This window comes from Macrosteles quadrilineatus, unplaced genomic scaffold, assembly GCF_028750875.1.
Source record: "Macrosteles quadrilineatus isolate MER2022 unplaced genomic scaffold, UCM_ALF_1.0 Scaffold_2__2_contigs__length_208266976, whole genome shotgun sequence".
Classification (NCBI taxonomy): domain Eukaryota; kingdom Metazoa; phylum Arthropoda; class Insecta; order Hemiptera; family Cicadellidae; genus Macrosteles; species Macrosteles quadrilineatus.
This window is the reverse complement of record NW_026542595.1, coordinates 72,716,530-72,740,385: the sequence shown is the minus strand read 5'-3', so window position 1 is coordinate 72,740,385 and position 23,856 is coordinate 72,716,530. Positions and strand designations below refer to the sequence as shown.

Here is a 23,856-nt window from a genome sequence, read left to right as displayed (position 1 = left end):
CAAAAAATTTAAAAACAAATTGTAGTAGGCCTATTTAATTATTTACCTATTTCATATTTTATTCATTCACTTACCTTTAGCTGCATTATCCATATTGATGAAATATAATATTTTCATAAATTTTTGGTATAACTTATAATTTCAACGAAAATGGCCTCTGCCAAAAATTCATGATCCTACTGTGAATTGACAAACTAAAACTTTAACAATCCAGCTTTGTTCAGCATAAAATATATGACGTCGTCAAACATTTGGTAATGGATACGAAAGCAATATGTTGGCGGCGTGGCTAGGATAAGATAAGAACAGAAGAGTGCACCCATGCCTACCAACTCTCTCCGGAGAGCTCTCTGGACCAGGTGTCTGATTCAGCAAGTTTAACCTGGGGCCAATCGGTGAATTTGAGTAGGGGATGACAATCCCAATTTTTGACTGTGTGATGTATTTCCGATCTTACTTATTAAGGATGGACAAGGCTGTGCCATCCAATCGCATCTACTGCCCAAGCACTCCCGATGACGTAGATCACACTCCTTCCAACGCCCGTGTTGAGAAAGGCACTGTTTGGAGTATCATACCATAGAGGACTGTTGACGGTGGACATGGTCATCTCGATGATGACGGAAGGTAACAAAAACTGGTCCGGGGTATTCTCAACGCAAAGAACATCAATCTTGATCATTGCGATCTCTAAGGGCTTAGTTTGTGTGTAGACCTAACCTGATTAAATATTACAAAAAATCTAAGGTATGTAGAGACATTCACAGAGTGTACTGATGTAGAAATTATATTTACTTCCATAGTTTTTGTTGCTAATTAGTAAAAAATTCTATAGCTTAAGATAAGATACCCTTTTATCTCGGTTGAGAATAGTCGGGTTTCAATAAACCAAGAGATTGAAATTAATACACTTTGCCGCTGGATTAAAAAATCTACTTAATTTTTTTCATAACACTGCTGTTACTTTAAAACTGAAATGAAAAGCTTAGTACATAGTCAAAGGTAATACTATATTTTTGGTTTACCTAGGATTACAATAGCAAAGTATTTAGAAACCTTTTACACAGGAGTGTAGAAATATAGTAAATAATTTTTAATTGCACAGCCTTGACACCCTTAATTTTAAATTATAATATGAAGATCTATTTTACTAACATCATAGAAAAAACATACTAGTCTGTGCTAACATTACGGTGTCAGAAGTATTTACTTCGTGCTGAACATGTCTCAAACTGACGTCAGTTCATCTTCAGCAGAAATTCATTAATTGAACAAAAGTCACATCGCACGATGCTTGAAGGATATTTACACACGAAAATATGCATAGCAATAAACAATTAGCACATTGGTATTTACAAGTATTGGCGTACGAACGATAAACATATCAATAACGGTCGAGATTTATAGGCCAACTGGTACAAAAAATTTGTTGCTTGACATACCAATAAGGGTTGTTCTTGATGCTGGTAGAAGTGGGTTATCTTCTGGCCGGCTCAGTACAATGCACTTCCTTGTACATTAAAAGCATTGTCTTGCAAAAAATGTAAGACTCGCCTAAAGAATTTGTAATTTAATCTTTTTTGTTTCGTTGTGTTAAGAATGGTTGTTTAGTTCTCACTTGAGTCGATTTGTAAAACAGTTTTGTTACTGAAATTCGCTCATGAATAGAGACCTCATTTATTTATTTAGTAGTAAATAATTTTCACGTCTTAGAAAGGGAGAGAGTGACCCTAACCTAGTGATTTTTGGTTGTCTGAGAATGTAGCTGGAAACCTTCAACCCCATGAACTCCACTGATCGTTAAATCTATGCCTATGGGTGTGGTAGGATTCAGACCATGATAATTTAAGTTGCGTGATATGAGTAAAAGCATATACAAGTAAAATAAGACGTATCTCACAAATGGTCTTGAATTTATTTAGAGCATATCAAATTTAAAAATTAAATGGGTATGAACGAACACTACCACAACCCCTTCATAAGTTTAGTTCACACAATATATAATATTAACGTTGAATATTTTCATATTTTGCATGTTTTCATCTGTGATAGCAACATCACTTTAACACTTTGTCATGCATAATTAAAGTCAACTGTTAAATGACACTTGTATAAAAAATTCCACACGTATGGTTGATTTAAGTTGAGTTGAAGTTTATTGGAATAACTATGTATTACTCTATCGTGCTTTTAGTTCTTGCAAGTAAGTTTGTTATTCACATTATTTTATTATTTTAATTGTTAAGACACATTTACGGTTTCATACAATTCCTATTTTGTATAGGTACCATTTTGTTTTTTCTTCGCATTTTCTTTTGTACATTCGATTCAATCTTATTCAAATTAAATTGCCTTTTTTATACATCAATATTAATATGTAAGGTGTTAAAAAAGTCTGACCCAAAAATAAATTAAACGGCTTAAAATGAAATTTTGCAACTTTTTTCAAGAAATCCAAGTTTTGCCCCTCACAACCTTTTAGGGTAAAGACCCATCTTGTGACCCCTCATTTTAAAGGTCTTGTTAAGAGAAAGCGTTTGGTTTGATTGCAAAATGGATTTGGAATAAAAAAATCCAACACCGTCCGTTACAGATACGAAATGTAAGCATGTTTTGTTTTAGGCTATACAGAAGTTGATTTTGATGTTTAAAGTTTTTCTCAACAGTTATCTGAACTCTTATTGTCATTATTAGGAATAAAACTGCATGGTCAGATTAAAATGTTCGTTGTATTTTGATTTATTGTTGACCTAGTTTATGTAGGTAAACATTGTTTTTTAAAACACAAAATGACCATAAATACTATGAAATAAACTCCAATCCCTAGTTTCTAAGAATGATTAATTTCTACTTATGTTCAAAGAGATTCAACAATAACTTTTCTAACAACAATGCATATTGTTACATCAGCTGTTCTTAATAGTTTATATGTGATTTCATTTGTATTATTGTTTGTTTTTGAGTTGAGATTCCAATGAGTTATTAAATTTGTGTTTAGTTGTCAAATGTTATTCATTATCATTTGTAATCCACTGTACCAAATTCACTTTTAACATTTCTTTAATCCCATATGCCCTTTTGCATTTTAAAGTGTTTTAGGCAGCTATTATATACAGTATGGTCGTAAACAGTTTTCAATTACTCCAAACGTTTTCTTTTAACAAGACCTTTAAAATGAGGGGTCACAACATGGGTCACAACCCAAATGACCCATATATACCTTAATAATGCCCTTAAGGTTGTAAATTGTGAATTGGGGGACATTTGAAAATGTGGAGTTTTCCCCTATCCACCCTGGAGGTGGAGGGGGGCAAAACTTTGATTTTTTGCAAAAAGCTAGAAAAGTCATCATATAATGATATTTTTAAGCTGCAACATTTTATCTTAAGCCGCTTAATTTATTTTTGGGTGTGTTAAGATTTTTTCAACACCCTGTATGAGGCTGCCATCACATTCCTCTCGCGCTCGCACGAGTTTGTAGTGCTGACTGCTTTAAAATACGGTGGTAGGCGTATTCTCTTATTACTTCCCTGTCAACAAAGTATTCGTTCATCCATTCTTCCCTAAATAGTTCACTATCCACTACTAAAAACTTCAAAACACTATAATACACTATAATACTTTTGCATCAGCACTGACTGCAGCAACATGCGAGAACTTGCCAGCAATATGAACACCCCAAGTCGTGCGAGCAAGAGACTCGTGTCACTTAATACTCGTGCGAGCGTGCAAGAAAGAGGTATGACTCGTGTCACTTAATACTCGCGCGAGCGTGCAAGAAAGAGGTATGACTCGTGTCACTTAATACTCGCAAGAGCGTGCAAGAAAGAGGTATGACTCGTGTCACTTAATACTCGCGCGAGCGTGCGAGCAAGACGTATGACTCGTGTCACTTAATACTCGCGCCAGCGTGCGAGTAAGGCGTGTGACTCGTGTCACTTAATACTCGCAAGAGCGTGCAAGAAAGAGGTATGACTCGTGTCACTTAATACTCGCAAGAGCGTGCAAGAAAGAGGTATGACTCGTGTCACTTAATACTCGCGCGAGCGTGCGAGCAAGACGTATGACTCGTGTCACTTAATACTCGCGCCAGCGTGCGAGCAAGGCGTGTGACTCGTGTCACTTAATACTCGCAAGAGCGTGCAAGAAAGAGGTATGACTCGTGTCACTTAATACTCGCGCGAGCGTGCGAGCAAGGCGTGTGACTCGTGTCACTTAATACTCGCAAGAGCGTGCAAGCAAGGCGTGTGACTCGTGTCACTTAATACTCGCGCGAGCAAAGAGATCGCAGCCTCATGCTTCCACCACCGCAATCCTCTACAATAAGCGAAACTCCATTTGTCTGATTGGATTTTCACTACAATATTTCCCTAAACCGATCAAATTTATTCCCTTTTTAATTAACACTATGTTCAATTACCTACTTTCACTAGTACTTTTTTTTGTTGTTACAGGGAAGACATCCAATAGGATTTTTAGTAAAATGTTAACAGCTTATTATAAAATAAATACATTCGCCTAGTTGAATCTAAATATTTACATATAGCTTACTAGAACCACTTTTCTTATTCTTCATAGAGGATTTTAAATTTACAGTTTTATGGTATTTTTATGGCAACCATTAGGCATACAATAATGCTAATACCGTATATTTGTTTTATTGTTTAAGCTCTACAAAATGACTTGACGATAAGTTGCCATATTTGTTTGTTTTGAGGGTCGAAATTAGAAAAATTGGTTTTTACCTCATACATCCTATTTCCATAGTCCGACTTGTTCAAATAAATGTAGTTTTACACGTTTGTAAGAAATTTATTGGAAATCAGATTATTTTCGCTCTAGCTATCGTGCTAAAGACATCAAACTAACTAAGGAGAAAGAGTAAATTGGTTTCGGGTCTGACAACTAAGGTATTAGCTTATTCCCTATATGGGAATTCGCTAAAAGTGAAGAAGTATTTTACGAATTCAAGCTTTGACGACCCCCATAGACGCCAAAGATTTCTATACAACTTGAAAAACAGTTGCGTAATAAGGACTATTTTTTTCATAGCTCAGTACAATGATCCTGTTATTTTTAAGCAAAACAGTTCATTAGCAACAGTTAACATAATGAAAAAAGTTAGATGTATTAACACTAGGCCTACTAATAGATGCTTCTTAGCTATATTACAACTGTCTTTGCTTTAGAAATATAATTCTGGTTCATGTTAAAATAATGGAATTTAGTAAACATAATAATACAACATATATGATTTAAATAGCAAATACCATTGCAAAACATGTAAACAGACATTATTTGTTCCAGGAAATTGTGCACAGAACTCTTTTTCTGTTCTGCTGAAATGCAAAACTAGTCAACTTGAGGATACTTAATTATACATCCCATGTATATAAATTAGATGCACAAAATGTTTCATAAAAATTTAACATACAGTAGTCTGAGGTACTCAAAGAGTATGGTGAATGTCTGAAATCAAACTTCCTCCTTTACTCGTTGTATTGTTATAGTTAAGTAATATATGCGCCTGGCAGTCCTTTCAGTTTCGCTTGCTTGAAAGATTGGCGTATGGACAAAAGTTAGTCTTTACATAAGTCTCTTTTGGTGGTTTCAGCTTTAACATTGGAATGGAATGTCAAAGGTCCTACCCATTGTCAAGCTTTTACCGAACAGATGTCAACACGAAGGACTCATTCTTACATTTTATTTTACGACTTTACTTGTGGGCGTTAGTTTTCTCTCTAAGACTAATCAGTAAAGTGCATTAAAATTCAAGTTGTAAAATTAAAGTTGCTACATTGCGAAAAAGTTGCAGAGGGTACATAGAAGAAAAATTAAAAATATGTTGTTGAAACCAGAGCTCACCTTCCAAAATTATGTGAAGCGTAACATTTTATTTCGAGTTGCATAATTTTTGTCCGATTTTGATGAATTTCGGCTTAAGGTTCACTCTACCTGTCCGCCACGGCTTAATAGAAGGATTTATTATCTCCGTCATTGTCGGCTTAGTTCTTAACTGATTAAACTGATTAAAAATAGATTTATGGTAATTTATTTGTTTTTTATTTTTGTAGCCTTTTACGTTTTCAATTTTTTGGTAATGGTAAAATTTTAAGTGGGAAGTTGAAATGACTGGTAAATAACTAAAAATAAGTTTTTTTCTAAAGCATTTTACACATACAAATTAATTTTTCGAAGAAAATTTAAAAGATATATTCATAAAATTTAATCTACAGAGGAAGACACCTTCTTCAGATGAAAAATATTTTAAATGTTACTGTAACTGTGCAATTTGAGAGGACTTAAACGTCTGCAAGCGCTTCTCGCGGCGCTGTTCAATGGTGCAACATAGCTACTGTGGCCCAAATTGAGATTTCTGAACTGAGGTAGAGAAGGCGGGATAAACTTAAATGAGTTCGTGAATATAGTGGAAACGGGGTTTTACGGGGGGTCTTATGGAGTAAAAGTTGGGTTTCCCCATATGACCACCAAAACACAAAATTTTCCAATTTCTCTCTAGACCTTTTTAAAGAACTTATAACTTAAGAAAATATTCGTACAGCATTGCGTTTTGTACGGTTATTGATAACAGAGAAAATTCAAAAAATTTAAAATTTAAAATTCCTATGTTATTCTTATGGGGAATATTGTAAAATGTTAGAGTTTGTTTATGGACATATTTTGATCAAACTTAATAAATAAATTTATTTATTTTACACTAATAATAATATTTTCTATCATTTCAGCCTCTGGATTGCTTATATAATCAAATAAATAAATAGTAAAGTCTTACCTTAGCAATCCTTGTTATGGTGGTCCGATATTAATTTCAAACCCGTAGGTTCATCATCAGTCGGAAGTTTAGGTAGACCAAATTTTGTTATTAACCTGAAGGCAAGTGAGCGCAGCGAACGAGCTCCAACCTAAAGGTGAGTGAGCGTAGCGAACGAGCTCCAACCCAAAGGTGAGTGAGCGTAGCGAACGAACTTCAACCAGGACGTGATTGAGCGATGCGAACGAGATCATCTTGAAAATTAAACGTAACGGTACTTTCTTTCCATCGGTCTGTTTTAGGGGAAACCTTTAGGCGATACGAAGTTCGCCGGGTCAGCTAGTTTTGTTATAAAATCCACCCGATGGGTTTCGTAGAAATGTTGACATTTAACACGAAGACACACATTACAGTTGACATAAATAATATACGTAGTTTAGGGATAAAAACCATGGTTTTATAAAACAGTGGGATAACCTCACTTCAGTCAGGGAACACGCTGCCGGCAGAACTGTCAAAATTTAGTCAGATTGTGGGTTGAGGTTATGTTGACATTTTTTGACTACGGAATGAAAAAACATATGATGGGTGTATTTGGATTGATGCGGCTAGGTGTCTGATTGATTATTTGTTCTCAGAAGTGTATCAAAAATTATGTTTGCTGAGAAATTACGTTGGTCATTGAGGACTTCAGACGGGTTGGATTTAGTATTGCTGTATATATGGAATTGTTCGATTATGTCCAGCTTGTTGCTTTTTGGGCCTTTATGTAGGATTTCTAGGTCTTGGTCTATGGTCGAATATGAGTGCATATGATTTATAAGATGCTCAGCGTATGTGGACTGGTTGGTATTGGAATTTCTGGGAAGGTGTTCTTTGTATCGGGTTTTGAAGCTTCGGCCTGTTTGGCCAATATAATACTTAGGGCAAGTGGCACACTTGAGTTTATATATCCCCGAAGCTTCATAATCGTTTACTCTGCTATGCTTTGATTTGTTGAGGATCTGGGTTAGGCTGTTTTTTGACCTGTAGGAAATTCGGTAACCTTTGTTACTTATGATGTTATGGATGGAATTGTTAATTCGGCCGTGGTATGTCATCACAACAAATTGGTTCTGGGGTTTAGGCCGGTCTATTTTGTTTTGTCTGTTCTTATGTCGCCATATGAGTTTGTTTATTATATTGGGATTGTATCCATTATTATAGGCTATTTGTTTTATTACGTTAAGTTCAGAATTGTAGTCTTCTTTTGATAAAGGGACGTTGATTAGTCTGTTTATCATGCTGTGAAAGGCTATCATGCTATTCATCAATCATCCAACCACCCCATAGCCCACAAATACGCAGCCTTTCACAGCATGATAAACAGACTAATCAACGTCCCTTTATCAAAAGAAGACTACAATTCTGAACTTAACGTAATAAAACAAATAGCCTATAATAATGGATACAATCCCAATATAATAAACAAACTCATATGGCGACATAAGAACAGACAAAACAAAATAGACCGGCCTAAACCCCAGAACCAATTTGTTGTGATGACATACCACGGCCGAATTAACAATTCCATCCATAACATCATAAGTAAAAAAGGTTACCGAATTTCCTACAGGTCAAAAAACAGCCTAACCCAGATCCTCAACAAATCAAAGCATAGCAGAGTAAACGATTATGAAGCTTCGGGGATATATAAACTCAAGTGTGCCACTTGCCCTAAGTATTATATTGGCCAAACAGGCCGAAGCTTCAAAACCCGATACAAAGAACACCTTCCCAGAAATTCCAATACCAACCAGTCCACATACGCTGAGCATCTTATAAATCATATGCACTCATATTCGACCATAGACCAAGACCTAGAAATCCTACATAAAGGCCCAAAAAGCAACAAGCTGGACATAATCGAACAATTCCATATATACAGCAATACTAAATCCAACCCGTCTGAAGTCCTCAATGACCAACGTAATTTCTCAGCAAACATAATTTTTGATACACTTCTGAGAACAAATAATCAATCAGACACCTAGCCGCATCAATCCAAATACACCCATCATATGTTTTTTCATTCCGTAGTCAAAAAATGTCAACATAACCTCAACCCACAATCTGACTAAATTTTGACAGTTCTGCCGGCAGCGTGTTCCCTGACTGAAGTGAGGTTATCCCACTGTTTTATAAAACCATGGTTTTTATCCCTAAACTACGTATATTATTTATGTCAACTGTAATGTGTGTCTTCGTGTTAAATGTCAACATTTCTACGAAACCCATGGGGTGGATTTTATAACAAAATTTGGTCTACCTAAACTTCCGACTGATGATGAACCTACGGGTTTGAAATTAATATCGGACCACCATAACAAGGATTGCTAAGGTAAGACTTTACTATTTATTTATTTAATAATATTTTACTAAAAAAAGCAAATTTTATTAGTTTCCCTGTAGCAGCAAACCTAGGTACTTGATAAACCTAATGTTATTTAAATAATATTATGTTTACTGTAGGTTTTTGAGTTTTTTAGGTTTTTGAATTGAAAATCAATTCAAATGAAAATTTGCTTAGACGGCAGGTTTGCTGTGGCGGGGGTATTTTCTATTGGGATTTATTTTTAGTAATAGCTGTCACTATCAATGTTAATTACATAAATGTAAATCTAACACAAATTTGTTTTTTAGATGTTATCGACTTAGGACTCTCAGGCCTGTTTGACTTCAACTGGTCAAACTTTTATTACATACAAGAAAAGAACCCGTTTTCTCACGATTCCACTGGTAATGCGGGTGAGCCATGCATTTACACGGAGTATGTGTCAACCGTAATTGACGCAGTGTTCTGGACGTATACCTGCAATTCTGGCTTTACATGCAACCTGTGCAGCGTCGATAAAGATTATGATGAAAAATATGAAACCCGTTTTTGTTTACGTCAAGGAAGACGATGCGAAGAAATAGAGTTCGACAACTACCGGTACACAAATAAAAACACTCAAGGAAGTGCTAAGAAAGCGATTTCTGAAGAAGGAAAAGAATCAAAAGGAGGAAATGAAGCAGTGTTAAAAGGAGTTGGAACAGAGCTAGGAACAGAAAAAGGAACTGGAGAAGGTAATACAGCAGATGAAGGAAATGGCTCAGGAGTAACAGAATCTGGAACAGTACAAATGACAAAGCAAGATACGGTAGCAAGGAATACGGCAGAAGAAGGAATAAGAGAAGGGAATGGAGCAGAAGAAGAGAAAAAATCTGTTGAAGACTCAGGAGTTACATCAGTCGGAACAGGTCAAATGACAGAGAAAGGAACTGGAGAAAGGAATAAAGCAGAAGGAAAAACCTTAGGATTAGCAGAATCTGGAACAGAACAAAAAACAGAGAAGGATACAGCAGCAGAAAATACGGCCGAAGAAGGAACAAGAGACTTGAATTTGAGCGGAAGAAGATAAAAAATCAGTTGAAGGAAAAGACTCAGGAAAAACGGTAGTTGGAACAGGACAAGAGCTGGAGACTGAAGACCAAATTTCGAATACAATGTTCAATAAAAATTCATAATATTACAGCTCTTTTATTACTTTCTGCTACACTTTTTGTAAAAAGCAATCTTGAAGTTATATTAAATTGATACATTTATGAAGTTTTTAAATATCAAGGACGTAAATATTGAAGGATGCTTATTCTGTTTTTCCACTGAGAAGTCATTCTTACAATAAGTCATCCTTGCGAATTAAAATGCATTTAGTATAATAGGCGATTAAGTTGGTGTGTTCTACTATATACTATACTTATAGCTATGTCCGGGTGGGTGAGTTTTTAAATATGATTGTTATTTTTAAATTAGTATGCAAAACTAATCAAACACACTACAAACGTGTTCACAGGTACATCAAACACGCCAAAAAACACCCCCGATTCCAACGATTACGATCAATGAGCAACTCATCAGCATAGTTTATTGCGGAAGTGAGTGAAGGATATCTTTTACTACGAATAAACCTAGACATTCAGTTATAATTTATAATTTTAAAGCTATAATAAACAACCTTTTAACAAAACAGAACTAAAAAGGTTTACCATACTATAAATCTCACACAAAAGTAAAGTGGTTTAAACCCTTAGAACCATTTATAGAGTATTTGTAATACTTATAGTATAACTAAAATAAAACATAGAATATATGTTTCTGAAGTTCACTCGGTACTTTCCTGTTAAAGGGAACATTCATTATTATCGATCTGATTTCTTTTGATATATCGATATTCTATTTTTGATCCGATAATGAACGAGATGTCAGCTGACAACTACGATAAGTAAATATTGTTCAGTATCAACAAACAATTTAAATATTGAAATGAAAATGTTCTAAACTAACCTTACCTAACCAACCAAACTTGCTGTAAAATTTCCAAATTCCGTTTTATATAACTCACATGCCTTTTCTGTTATCAAACGAAATTTTGAAATGATACAGCAAACCCAGCAAGTTTGGTTGGTTATGTTAGGTTAGTTTAGAACAGTTTTACTTATTTATGTTTTGCCTAAACAAGATCAGTTGTCAATTTGTAATATAAATGTGTATGAAGATATTAAAACAGAAGGTATGAATATCTTCTAGCTATGAAGCTATGAAGCTATGAATATATATTTATATTGTTTGTTATATTTATTTATATTGTTTGTTATATTTATTTATACTATCTAGTAAGGAACTTCCATGTGTGCCTGATAGCTTTCTAGAAATTCTTCTTTGTGGTATGTCAATAGTTTATTAATTAGCCACAGTGTTGTTGTTGTTGCATCGTTTGTTATTACTACTATTTATTTGCTTGTATGTTATGTATTTGTTAGCACTCAGTATCCATTATTTTTTTTAGTATGTAAATAGTACCTAGCCATCTTTCTTGTATTGAAATGTATAATGGTTTTGCCGTTGGAATGAAATAAAATAAAAAATGAATCGTAAAGGAAAACAAAAATATCGATATATCGAAAGAAATCAGATCGATAATAATGAATGTTCCCTTTAACAGGAAAGTACCGTTCACTCTCACTTAATCAATTACAAATTGGCTTCCGGGGTCTTTTTAATAAGAGGGTCGCAACTTTTTAAACTGTTGGACAGTTTAGGCTAGGTTAGGTTAGTTTGTAGCTTTAGTCACTCGTTTTTTATTTATTGAGCAAAAATAATCACAACAACTCAAAATCACTTAACTCAAACTGTGGTTTTCCACAGTATAAATAGTGGCGGCCCCTTCTGAAAAAGACCGAGCTACCACAAGGATGTATAGATTAGACTTATACCTCTAAAGGTTAATTATCTAAAGGTTAATTGTATTATGAAAGATATTTTTCATCACTCCTCACCGAAAGTAACTACTTTCGATAACAGCTGACATCAATGAAAGTAGCCGTTTCCCAAGCTCTAATTTAGGGCGAGGGAAAATCGATCAGCTGATTTTCCCTCGCTCTAAATTTACTTTCCCTCGCTCTCAATTAGTTTTCCATTTATTCACTACGCGCGCTAGTGTTTTGTTACGGTTTAATTTAATGATTCAAATCAGCCGTATGTATTGTTCAAAGTCGTTTTAATCTTTTATTTTGATGTTTGAAGTATTGAGAAATATACGAAGGTTTCCTTTAGAATATTTTATTTTATTTTATGTTTTAAAAATCAAACAAAAATGAACATAGGTTTGATTTAGAAGATTTTATTTTATTTTTATGTTTAAACAAATTGTTTGATAGATAATTATTGCAATATTACTGATGAGGTCTGCTATTCTGTGTTTGTGTATTTTTGCGTCGTGATGAAAAGTATCGTTCATAACTCGAACCAAAAGTTATTATCCGGCACTTGCTCCATTATTCCCGTCCTCGGCTTCGCCTCGTACGTGAAAATAGCTCTCACGTACTCGGCTTCGCCTCGCACGTGAAATTGGTGTTTCCTGTGTTCGGCTTCGCCTCACACAAAAACTTGAGCGCGCGCCGGAAAATGCCACTTTCGGTCCTAGTAATGAAATATACTATTAGGTTTAACTACGAACAGATAATTCTTAATCGACATGTTTTATTTACTACAGCCCCGTCGTTTTTTGTTCAGCAAGCATTATTTGTTGGGATAAAACACAAGGAAGCTATAGTATGATACTAAAACCTCTGTCTGGATGAAGATAGTTGGTGAGGTTCTGTAGTGTCGAGTGAGTTGGTCGGAAGAGCTTTAAGAGCTGCTCTCTTACCACAGGAAGTAGCAGACATTTACTTGGCTAAACCTCAACCTTCCACAACAGGTCTTGCATTGACCAACTCAAGTAGGGTTAGAGATCCCAAACAGTACATCAGCACTCGAAGCTATCTGACACACATATTCCATTAATATTCTTAAAACAAACTTTTCTCAGAAATATGTGGCTAGTGACAACTTTTTACTTCTAAATCTTCAATAGACTTACATAACTGACTGGACACTTGGCTAAAACATAAGTAACTTGGCAATTTAAGCTGGTGACTAGTATTCGTAATGTGCATAATGGCGAACGCTCATATTATGTGCATTCGAAGTCAAATATTGAAGATGCCTTCATGACACGGCCTGTAAGGTAAGAACACGTGTATGAACTCGTCAATAACCTACATGAGATCAACACTAGGCCAATGCTGTATTTAGATCTTGTGCTTTATGAATAATAAAAACATCATCGATTGTAAACATTCCTAAGTACATACGGATACGGTACTCCGTATGTTTTGAGTATGGTTTTATTCCACAATAAGTTACGTCATATATTAAATCTAAATCACTCCTAAATTAACAATGTGGAATAAAATATCTTTACTTGCACAGTTGTCAGTCTAAGAAGATACGCGGATTAATAGTTGGTAGATTAGAAGATAAATTACATAAAACTATTATTGTTCCTTTAGGCAAGTATAAGCTGTCCCAAAATGTGTTTATATTGATTTTAAGGATGCCTTGTAATCGTATACCTAAAATAGCTTATTATAAGAGAATATTCTAAGAATCAATTACTGTCTACACCTTTCCAATTTTATTTGAGAAACAGTTATGTTTATATGAGAACATATCAATTGTATTTGAGATTCGTCAAATATATTTTTGAAAACAAAAAAAAATTTGAGGCCAGTCAGTTGTATTTGAGAAGGCATCAAAGTCATTTAAGAACAGTAAATTATATTTAAGAAATGGTTAATGTATTTGAGAAACTCAAAATTCAGCTGATCATTAACCAACTTCTCAAATTAAAATCCCTAATTCTGAAATAAAATTAACAATTTCTCAATTTCATGTAATACTTTCTCAAATACAATTGACTATTCTCAAATACATTTTTCGTTTAATCAAATTCAACTGACTAATCTCCTTTACATTTGATATTTTTTCAAATACAAGTAATGATTCTCAAATACAAGTAATAACTTCTCAAATAAATTTTGAAAAGGTATAGTTTTTTCATTATAATAATTTACAAATTAATTTATTTTGTACATGCATTTAGTGCATGTTTATTTGACAAGTATGAGTTTTGTTGGTTTGAAATATATCTAATAGTTGTATATTCAAACTATGAATTCCAAATTTAAAGGATTCAAAACACGTTTAATAAATTTTGTCTGGGATCTTTAAAATATGTTATTTCATTGTTTCCCTCGTTAAAAAACGATATTTGAATATTTGAATTTGAACGGGTGTTGTTTTTGGCCTCTAGGGACCTCAAAACGAAAAAGTAAATCGGTCCCGGGTCCAGGTCTTACCATGAGTACTATGGTAATAGCTTATTCCCTACATGTGTAATTCGCTAAAATATAAAAACAAGTTGTAGTAGGCCTATTTCATTATTTAATTATTTCATATTTCATTCATTCACTTACCTTTAGCTGCATTAGTGAGTTTGAAAATAATTTGGAAGTATATTTGAGGGGATATTTTAACCTTAAAAGTAATTTCAGCAAGTTTAACCTGGGGCCAATCAGTGAATTTGAGTAGGGGATGACAATCCCAATTTTTGACTGTGTGATGTATTTCCGATCTTACTTATTAAGGATGGACAAGGCTGTGCCACCCAATCGCATCTACTGCCCAAGCACTCCCGATGACGTAGACCACTCTCCTTCCAACGCCCGTGTTGAGAAAGGCCCTGTTTGGAGTATCATACTATAGAGGACTGTTGACAGTAGTCATCTCGATGATGACGGAAGGTAAGAAACCCTGGTCCGGGGTATTCTCAACGCAAAGAACATCAATCTTGATCATTGCGATCTCTAAGGGCTTAGTTTGTGTGTAGACCTAACCTGATTAAATATTACAAAAAATCAAAGGTCTGTGTCCAGCATAATAGAGGTTTTTATTGAATATTTGTATCAGTCCTTTAGTTTTACACTAGTTTCTGGTCACCTGTAAGCATATACGAGTTTTTCCTCGGCCAATTTTCTATTCTATAAAAACTAAGTTGGAGAGACATTCACAGAGTGTACTGATGTAGAAATTATATTTTCTTCCATAGTTTTTGTTGCTAATTAGTAAAAAATTCTATAGCTTAAGTTAAGATACCCATTTATCTCGGTTGAGAATAGTCGGGTTTCAATAAAACAAGAGATTGAAATTAATACACTTTGCCGCTGGATCAAAAAATCTACTTTTTTTTCATAACACTGCTGTTACTTTAAAACTGGAATGAAACGCTTAGTACATAGTCAAAGGTAATACTATATTTTTTGTTTACCTAGGATCACATTTGCAACGTATTTAGAAACCTTTAACACAGGATTGTAGAAATATAGTAAATAATTTTTAATTGCACAGCCTTGACACCCTTAATTTTAAATTATAATATGAAGATCTATTTTACTAACATCATAGAAAAAACATACTAGTCTATGCTAACATATACGGTGTCAGAAGTATTTACTTCGTGCTGAACATGTCTCAAACTGACGTCAGTTCATCTTCAGCAGAAATTCATTAATTGAACAAAAGTCACATCGCACGATGCTTGAAGGATATTTACACACGAAAATATGCATAGCAATAAACAATTAGCACATTGGTATTTACAAGTATTGGCGTACGAACGATAAACATATCAAGAACGGTCGAAATTTATAGGCCAACTGGTAGTATGTTGCTAGACATACCAATAAGGGTTGGTATTGATGCTGGTAGAAGTGGGTTATCTTCTGGCCGGCTCAGTACAATGCACTTCCATGCACACTAAAAGCATTGTCTTACAAAAAATGTAAGACTCGCCTAAAGAATTTGTAATTTAATCTTATTTTGTTTCGTTGTGTTAAGAATGGTTGATTAGTTTAAGACCTGACTTGAGTCGATTTGTAAAACAGTTTTGTTACTGAAATTCGCTCATGAATAGAGACCTCATTTATTTATTTAGTAGTAAATAATTTTCACGTCTTAGAAAGGGAGAGAGTGACCCTAACCTAGTGATTTTTGGTTGTCTGAGAATGTAGCTGGAAACCTTCAACCCCATGAACTCCACTGATCGTTAAATCTATTCCTATGGGTGTGGTAGGATTCAGACCGTGATAATTTAAGTTGTATGATATGAGTAAAAGCATATACAAGTAAAATAAGACGTATCTGACAAATGGTCTTGAATTTATTTAGAGCATATCAAATTTCAAATTAAATGGGTATGAACGAACCTTTCCACAACCCCTTCATAAGTTTAGTTCACACAATATATAATACTAGTTGAAACCCGTCGAAATCGACGGTTACTTTCAAGGCTTACGTTAATTCATCTAACTGCGATAAATTGGGTGAAATATACATATTTTGAGCATTTATCATTGTTTAAAGAGTAATAAGTAATAAGAAGTGTAAAAACAATAATGATATTAATTGCGTTAGTTGCCAAATTTGGTTGATCATTCAATGAATAAAATATTCCCCATACCATACGTCATCGGAGTTATTATTAGTATTTTACATGGTATATCTTCCTTTTGAAGAACTTTTAAATAGTATTAAAATCGCATTGATGGATCTTTTGTAGTTAAACACTTTCGTGATTTCATCAGTGTAATATGATTTTATTTCAAAAGAACATATTTTTTGGGAAGACATATTCTAACTTCAAAGGGAGGTATATCCGTTACAGCGTAAGTTTGTTTTTTCCTTCGTCGCGTCGCGTCAGTTCATATCGTACTTCTGTGCCATGATGAACCCTCTAGCATAGTTTTGAGAAATTATTGATTGTGGGGTTACTGTTAAAGCTGGAATTCCTTGACATAGGGGATGTCAGTTAGTTGTCTCAGCCTTATCAATAACATAAAGTTGTCAATATAATCTCTCTACGGAATGTTAGGTGTAGTGGAATACTTGAAGAGAAGTTGGCTTTTATTCTTGTACTGTTAGGGGGGCCTCCTCGTTTATATGGCTTCATAGGCAACAAATAATGCAAATGACATAGCAATGGGACATTTCCAAAAAGCAAAAATACTGTAAATTGGCTGTTACGTATATATTGACGTTTACATATTGTTAATCGACGTATCTTATAAAGGATTATGTGATCTAGTTTAAAAGAATTATGACCTTTCTGTCATAACAGTAGCTGCTTAAATAGTATTTTCTCTTTGTAAGTTACCATCTTTTACAGCCAAAATGTATGTTATTTTCAATAATGTTACCAAACCAGTGCGCCATAGTCCGTAATATAGGCAGGTGCAAATAATTTGTCAAGATGGGTACCATTTTAGACAAAGTTTCTGTTTGGATTTTATTAGACACGATAAGAGCCAATATTTCTACATAAATATTTGATATGTGTAGAATAATATGATAAAATGTAGGCAAAAGTGGTGAAAAAGGCAGACACCAACCCGTACAATAGATATAAGATAGTTCAATAAGAAATAATTTAAGAATTGCTGTGATAAAAGGATTTTCCACTGATTTCGTAATGGAACGTTATATTGCAAAACATGACATGATAAAGAAGAAAATCAGTTTTAAAATCAGAAAATAACATTGCAAATACTTATTTGGTAGAATTCAGTAACTCCCAATAAATGTGTATTGTTTGAAATACAATTTAAAAATGAACAGCTGTTTCATTAAAAAGTATTATTCACATGGCCAAAATGTAAACAACTCTGTAGAGGGATCTTTAAAGGCTTCTGGGGCAGAGTCCTAAGGGTTTTTGATTAGTTTTTCTTTTGATAACTCATTTACAGACCAAGACCTTTTTTGGACACCTCTACCAAGTTCCTACGCCCAGCCGTTCTCTCAAATTAGTGGGGACAAAGTTTCCAATTAAATATTTAGATTCCCTCATGTTAATCTTATGGGAGAAACTCCAACTTAGATGGCCTGTGGGGCAAAGCCCGAGGATTTTTATTACAGGAATTGGTGAAAGGGGGCGTCTTCACAAAAAATACTTTACTTTGACACGTCGTTTGTAAAAATCCGTCCATTATTAACGGAGGAGTAGTGTTTCGTATAAATCGCCTTCACGTATTATATACTGTATAAGGATAACGTTGAATATTTTCACATTTTGCATGTTTTCATCTGTGATAGCAACATCACTTTAACACTTTGTCATGCATAATTAAAGTCAAGTGTTAAATGTCACTCGTATCAAATATTCCAAACGTTTGGTTGGTTTAAGTCGAGTTGAAGTTTATTGGAATAACCATGTATTTCTCTTTCATGCTTCTAGTTCTTGCAAGTAAGTATTTTATTTTCAATTTTTAACACACTTTTACGGTTTCCTAGAACTCCTATTTTGTATCCGAATTTCTTTTTTCAACGCGTTTTCTTTTGTGCATTCGATTCAATCCTATTTAAATTAATCACCTTTTTTATAAATCAACATTAATATATAGGGTGTTTCAAAAGTCTTAACACACCCAAAAATAAGTTAAACGGTTTAAGATGAAATTTTGCAGCTTCAAAAATTCAATATATGATGAATTTTCGAGCTTTTTGCAAGAAATCCAAGTTTCGCCCCTCACAACCTTTTAGGAGGAAATTCAAAATTTCCAAATTTAAAGACCCATGTTGTGACCCCTCATTTTAAAGGTCTTGTTAAAGTAAAACGTTAGGTATGATTGCAAATTTTGTGCATCCTGCACATAATGGCGGCCTAAAACGTTTTAACATGGATTTGGAATGAAAAATCCAACACCGTCCATTACACGAAATGTAAGAATGTTTTGTTTTAGACTGTACAGAAGTTGATTTGGATGTTAAAAGTTTTTCTTAACAGTTATCTGAACTCTTATTGTCATTATTAGGAATAAAACTGCATGGTCAGATTACAATTTTCGTTTTATTTTGGTTTATATTTGACCTAGTTTATGTAGGTAAACATTGTTTTTTAACACAAAAAAATTCTCATTAATGAAATAAATTAAACTCTAATCCCTATTTTCTAAGTATGATTAATTTCTACGTATGTTCAAAGAGATTCAACAATAACTTTTCTAACAACAATGCATTGTGCTAGATCAGCTGTTCTTAATAGTTTTTATGTGTATTATTGTTTTTGTTTTTTTTTTTAGTTGAGATTCCAATGAGTTATTAAACATTTGTGTTTAGTTGTCAAATGTTATTTATTATCATTTGTACTGTACCAATTTCTTTAAGCCCATATGTCTATTTGCATTTTAAAGTGTTTTAGGCAGCTATTATATACAGTATGGTCGTTTCTTTTAACAAGACATTTAAAATGAGGGGTCACAACATGGGTCGCAACACAACTGACCCATATATAGCTTAAAAATGTCCTTAAGGTTATGAAGTGTGAACTGGGGTACATTTGAATATTGTGAATTTTCCCCTATCTACCCTAGTGGGGGAGGGGCAAAACTTTTATTTTTTGCAAAAAAGCAAAGTCATCATATAATGATATATTTAAGTTACAACATTTTATCTTGAGCTGTTTAATTTATTTTTGGGTGTATTAAGACTTTTTCAACGCCCTGTATAAGGCTGCAATCAGATTCCTCTCGCGCTCGCACGAGTATAGTAGTTGTGCGAGCTCGCACGTGCGTGCAGGAGTAAACAAACAGTTTAGATAAACAAAAAAACAAGTTAAAACTTACACAGCGTGATCATACTACAAGCACCAACTCGCGCGAGCGTGCTGTTACTCGCATCACCAGTTTCGTACAACCTATAATTTATTTGTTTTCTAAGCGTGTTCATGCACGCAGTGTGTAGTGTTTCTCTGATCGAATTGCTTTATCATAAAATGGATTAACCTTAAACTGAGTGGGTCCGTAGTGAAAGACCAATTTGTGACGCAAGTGACAATAAACAATTTCTCAGACATAATTGGTGATATTTTCTGCTATATTTGTTGAGTCATGTTATGCGTCATACTATCAAAAAGAGTTTGTAGTGCTGGCTGCCTCAAAATACGGTTACTTCCCTGTCAACAAAATATTCGTTCATCCATTCTTCCCTAAATAGTTCACTATCCACTACTAAAAACCTCAAAAGACTATAATACTTTTGCATCAACATTGACTGCAGCAATACGCGAGAACTTGCCAGCATTATGAACACCCCAAGTCGTGCAGGCAAGAGGTGCGACTCGTGTCCCTTAATACTCGTGCGAGCGTGCGAGCAAGAGGCATGACTCGTGTCACTTAATACTCGCGCGAGTGTGCGAGCAAGAGTTATGACTCGTGTCACTTAATACTCGTGCGAGCGTGCGAGCAAGAGGCATGACTCGTGTCACTTAATACTCGCGCGAGTGTGCGAGCAAGAGTTATGACTCGTGTCACTTAATACTCGTGCGAGCGTGCGAGCAAGAGGTGCGACTCGTGTCACTTAATACTCGTGCGAGCGTGCGAGCAAGAGGCATGACTCATGTCACTTAATACTCGTGCGAGCGTGCGATCAAGAGGTGCGACTCGTGTCACATAATACTCGTGCGAGCGTGCGAGCAAGAGGCATGACTCATGTCACTTAATACTCGTGCGAGCGTGCGATCAAGAGGTGCGACTCGTGTCACTTAATACTCGTGCGACCGTGCGAGCAAGAGGCATGACTCATGTCACTTAATACTCGTGCGAGTGTGTGAGCAAGAGGTATGACTCGTGTCACTTAATACTGGTTCGAGCAAGAGGTTTGACTCGTGACAATTAATACTCGTGCAAGCGTGCGAGCAAGAGGATTGACTCGTGTCAATTAATACTCGCGCGAGTGTGCGAGCAAGAGGCATGACTCGTGTCAATTAATACTCGCGCAACCGTGCGAGCAAAGAGATCGCCTAATGCTTCCACGACCGCAATCCTCTACAATAAGCGAAACTCCGTTTGTCTGATTGGATTTTCACTACAATATTTCCCTAAACTTATCAAATTTATTCCCTTTTTAATTAGCACTAGTTTCAACCACTTACCACTAGTACAACCACTAGTACCCTAGTACTTACTTTTGTTGTTGCAGGGAAGACATCCAATAGAATTTTTAGTTAAATGTTAACAGCTTATTACAAAATAAATACATTCGCCTAGTTGGATCAAAATACATACATAAACAAGCAAACTAGAACCGCTTTTCTTATTCTTCATAGAGGATTTTAAATTTACAGTTTTGCGGTATTTTCAATGCTTATATACTTTATTTATATTTTAAGCTCTACAAAATAACTTGACGAGAAATTGCCATATTTGTTTGTTTTGAGGGTCATAAATAGGAAAATTTGTTTTACCCCATAAAATCCTATTTCCATAGTGCAACTTGTTCAAATAAATGTAGGTTTACCCGTTTGTAACAAATTTATTGGAAATCAGATGATCTTCGTTCTAGCTATCGTGCTAAGGACATCAAAACTAACTAAGGAGAAAGAGTAAATTTGTTTCGGGTCCATGGCAACAGAACAAGGTATTAGCTTATTCCCTACATGGACGCTAAAACGAAGAAGTATTTTACGAACTCAATTTCTTAATAAGCTTTGATGACCCCCATAGACGCCAAAGATTTCTATACAATTTGAAAAACAGTTGCGTAATAAGGACTATTTTTTTCATAGCTCAGTATAATGATCCCGTTATTTTTAAGCAAAACAGTTACTTTTAACAGTTAACATAATGAAAGACGTTAGATGTATTCACATACTAACATATACTTCTTAGCTATATTACAATTGTCTTTGCTTTAGAAAAATCCTTCCGGTTCATGTTAAAATCATGGAATTTAGTGAACATAATAATAGTAAAAAACTCTAAATAAGCTTTTTTTAAAATAATAATATGTATAAAAATATTTTAAATGTTACTGTAACTGAGTTATTTGAGAGGACTTAAACGTCTGCAAGCGCTTCTCGCGGCACTGTTCAATGGCGCAACATAGCTACTGTGGCCCAAATTGAGATTTCTGAACTGAGGTAGAGAAGGCGGGATAAAATTAAATGAGTTCGTGAATCAGCGTGATCGGACAATGGGAACGGGGTTTTACTGGGGGTCTTATGGAGTAAAAGTTGGGTTTTCTCATTTATGACCCCCAAAACACAAAAATTCCCAATTTCCCTCTAGACCTTTTTAAAGAACTTATAACTTAAGAAAATATTTGTACAGCAAAGTGTTTTGTACAGTTATTGGTAACAGAAAAAAATCAAAAAATTGTAAATTTAAAATTCCTTTTTATTCTTATGAAGAATATTATAAAATGTTAGAGTTTGTTTATGGACATATTTTGATCAAACTTAATAAATAAATTTATTTACTTCTCACTAAGCTATTAATATTTTACAAAAAAAAACTTTATTTGTTTCCCTGTAGCAGCAAACCTAGGTACTGGTTAAACCTACAGTTATTTAAAAACATTTTATTGAAAATCAATTCAAATGGAAATTTGCTTAGTCGACAGGTTTGCTGTGGTGGGGGTATTTTCTATTGGATTTTTTTTTATTAATAACTGTCACTATCAATGTTAATTATATAAATGTAAATCTAACACAAATTAGTTTTTTTTAGATGTTATCGACTTAGGAATCTGCTGGTTTGGCATCAGCAGCTGGTCAGACTTCTATTACATACAAGAAAAGAACCCATTTTCTCACGAATCCACTGGTAATGCGGATGAGCCATGCATTTACACGGAGTATGTGTCAACTATACGGTATGTTGACGCAGTGCTCTACACGTATACCTGCAATCCTGGCTTAAAATGCAAAAAATGCAGCGTCGATAAATATTATGATGAAAAATATGAAACCCGTTTTTGTTTCCGTAAAGGAAGTGGATGCCAAGGAATAGAGTTTGACAACTACCGGTACAGAAATAAAAACACTCAAAGAAGTGGTAAGAAAGCGATTTCTGAAGAAGGAAAAGAATCAAAAGGAGAAAATGAAGCAGTGTTAAAAGGAGTTGGAACAGAGCTAGGAACAGAAAAAGGAACTGGAGAAGGTAATACAGCAGATGAAGGAAATGGCTCAGGAGTAACAGAATCTGGAACAGTACAAATGACACAGCAAGATACGGCAGGAAGGAATACGGCAGAAGAAGGAATACGAGAAGGGAATGGAGCAGAAGAAGAGAAAAAATCTGTTGAGGACTCAGGAGTAACATCAGTCGGAACAGGTCAAATGACAGAGAAAGGAACTGGAGAAATGAATAAAGCAGAAGAAGGAACCCCCATAGGATTAGCAGAATCTGGAACAGAACAAAGGACAAAGAAGGATACAGCAGCAGAAAATACGGACGAAAAAGGAACAAGAGACTTGAATTGGAGCGGAAGAAGATAAAAAATCAGTTGAAGGAAAAGACTCAGGAAAAACGGTAGTTGGAACAGGACAAGAGCTGGAGACTGAAGACCAATTTTCGAATACAATGTTCAATAAAAATTCATAATATTACAGCTCTTTTATTACTTTCTGCTACACTTATTGTAAAAAGCAAACTTGAAGTAGACACTAACGAAGAAAGTGGCGTTATATTAAATTCATACATTTATAAAGTTTTTTAATATCAAGGACTCCACTGTTTTAAAAAAAGTTTTCTTTAAATTAATGCTTATTCTGTTTTGCCTTTGACAAATTCTTACAATATGTCATCCTTGCGAATGAAAATGCATTTAGTATAATCGGCGATTAAGT

At 34.6% G+C, this 23,856-nt stretch overlaps 3 protein-coding genes across 3 annotated transcripts in view; all 3 read left to right on the top strand.

Annotated features, from left to right (window-relative positions):
* The window catches only part of LOC128985362 (lutropin-choriogonadotropic hormone receptor), a 384,665-nt gene that overhangs the window by 147,055 nt on the left and 213,754 nt on the right, over positions 1 to 23,856 (top strand). The gene's annotated exons all lie outside the window — the stretch shown is intronic.
* On the top strand, positions 2,160 to 10,290 carry LOC128985360 (uncharacterized). The gene is made up of 2 exons (XM_054404785.1): positions 2,160 to 2,203; positions 9,455 to 10,290. Exons 1-2 carry the CDS (start codon positions 2,170 to 2,172, stop codon positions 10,213 to 10,215), a joined length of 795 nt encoding a protein of 264 aa, XP_054260760.1. The 5' UTR covers positions 2,160 to 2,169; the 3' UTR covers positions 10,216 to 10,290.
* On the top strand, positions 18,431 to 23,571 carry LOC128985359 (uncharacterized). Its single transcript, XM_054404784.1, has 2 exons — positions 18,431 to 18,474; positions 22,736 to 23,571. The coding sequence occupies exons 1-2, from the start codon at positions 18,441 to 18,443 to the stop codon at positions 23,503 to 23,505; spliced, it is 804 nt and encodes a 267-aa protein (XP_054260759.1). The 5' UTR covers positions 18,431 to 18,440; the 3' UTR covers positions 23,506 to 23,571.